Source organism: Microtus pennsylvanicus, chromosome 3 (genome assembly GCF_037038515.1).
Source record: "Microtus pennsylvanicus isolate mMicPen1 chromosome 3, mMicPen1.hap1, whole genome shotgun sequence".
Classification (NCBI taxonomy): domain Eukaryota; kingdom Metazoa; phylum Chordata; class Mammalia; order Rodentia; family Cricetidae; genus Microtus; species Microtus pennsylvanicus.
Genome location: NC_134581.1, coordinates 120,700,147 through 120,702,075, shown reverse-complemented (window position 1 = coordinate 120,702,075; position 1,929 = coordinate 120,700,147). Strand labels below are relative to the sequence as shown.

General features: G+C 50.0%; 1 protein-coding gene across 1 annotated transcript; it reads right to left on the bottom strand.

The window, feature by feature from the left end:
• Window positions 1–306: 306 nt before the first annotated feature.
• LOC142846455 (small ribosomal subunit protein uS10-like) lies at window positions 307–931 on the bottom strand. Its single transcript, XM_075966994.1, has one exon. The coding sequence runs from the start codon at window positions 857–859 to the stop codon at window positions 497–499; it is 363 nt and encodes a 120-aa protein (XP_075823109.1). The 5' UTR covers window positions 860–931; the 3' UTR covers window positions 307–496.
• Window positions 932–1,929: the final 998 nt, after the last annotated feature.

The following is a 1,929-nucleotide window of genomic DNA, read 5'->3' as shown; positions in this document are numbered from 1 at the left end:
AGCACTCAGACATTGATTTACTTTTGCACCGTGTGAACATTTACACTGATGAACACAAATGACAAATAGAAAAAGGCTGACACTTAGTTGTGTCACCGTGGGGGTGAGGGGCTAATCTTGGTTGGTTGCGGTGGTGCGGGGTACAAGCATTTGCCATCAAAGCCTGATAACCCACACGGGAACATATACCATTCATGACTTAGTCTTTGTAATACAGGAAGGCACATTAGAATATTGTAATGTCGGTTTCACACCAACCCGCAGTGCTGTGCAGTAAAGAACTCGGCTTACCCCAGCAGTAAGATGCTTTCCTGCAGTAAGATGGCTTTAGACCCGGTCAACAGGAAAACATTCGGAAGTGCCGTACCCAGGCCTCAAGTTCAGAAGCCTAATTCATCTGTCTGCAGCGAGGCCCAGCATCCCTGCTATTTCATTTATTCTACTGTAAGACTAAGTGGGGTTTTTTTTTTTTAGTCAATTTATTAAAACAGTTGACTTAGGCATCTGCAATGGTGACTTCAACCTCCACGCCTGGCTCAATACTGATGGACGTAATCTGTTTAACTATCTCAGAGGGGCTGTGCAAGTCAATGAGGCGCTTGTGGATTCTCTTTTGGAAACGATCCCACGTCTTGGAGCCTTCACCACAAGGTGTTTTTCTCGTACTGATCCTCAGGGTCTTGGTGGGCATGCGCACCGGCCCCTTCACTTTCAGGTTCTTCTCCTTGGCACCTCTGATCAGGTCGGCACACACCTTCTCCAGCGACTTCATGTTGCGGCTGGTGAGCGTGATCCGGATGCGGTGGTGGATGGCCACCTCGGGCTCCACGGGCGTCTTCCCGGTGTCTTTGAAAGCCATGCTGCGGTGGGGGCTTCCAGACCGACTTGTTCCTCGGCGGGGAGCAAACAGCAGTGAGTCAGGGCGAGAGCAGGCAGAGCGGAGCTCCGCTGCGCACACCACCACGCCTCAAGACTAGTGTTTTAGGGTTTTGCGGTGCACAACGCCTGTCTGTGCTCTATCTGCTACCGTACAGTTCGTGAGCTTCGGGCAAGGGGCTGGAGGTTGAAACATACAAACACACAGACAGAGAGACAGGGACACAGACCTCTAGTCACTGGTAAGAAGCCCTCTATTCAATAGCACCATGGAGGATTACATACCCAACAGTCAGGTGGGCCAACAGGTGAAAACCTTATCCTCTGATCCTCAAGGCCAAGACAACGCGGGCTCGTGCTCGTGCAGCAGAGCCGGTAAACAACTTTGACACAGCTTTCAGTAACTCAAATCAGAAGGAAAATAAAGATCTCCAGCAGGGAAGAGCAGCTGGAGGCCAGGACTCCAAATGCTCCCAACAGGGTTTGCTGTGAAGAATCCCCATTACCAATAGCAACCATGGGAGGAAAAGGTGTATTTCAGTCACAGTTCCTGATAACAGTTCATCAGCAGAAGCAGTGAGGGCAGGAACTTGCAGGACAGGAACCTGGAAGCAGGAACTGATGCAGAGGCCATGGAGGGTGCCGCTTACTGACTTGCCCCTCATGGCTTGCTTCATGGTCCCACCAAGCTTCGTCTGATAGCAGGAGATCCAACATGACCCTTAGAAAGGACTCAAAGCACACAGGAATGTGTTTAAATACTCACCATCCTGTGCCAGGTGTCTAGCAAGAGAGCCCAGGGCCACTGGTGATCAGGCAGGAGTCGGGCTAGTAAGACAGGCCATTTCCAAAGGAGTTATCGTAATTGGTCTTTTAGGCCAGTGTCTTTGGCTCAATCATAACCAGACATCAGAATCAAATCAGACCAGACAAAGCATCACGCTATTTCACAACCTGGGGAGACAACTCTAGACATCTTGTGGCTCATCATTGTTCCAATGTGACCAAGATGGAAACTGCCTTGCTACATGTCAGTATGGGCTAGAAATACAC

Coding starts and splice junctions, on each gene's coding strand:
- LOC142846455 (XM_075966994.1), bottom strand. CDS start 859: ATGGCTTTCAAAGACACCGGGAAGACGCCCGTGGAGCCCGAGGTGGCC.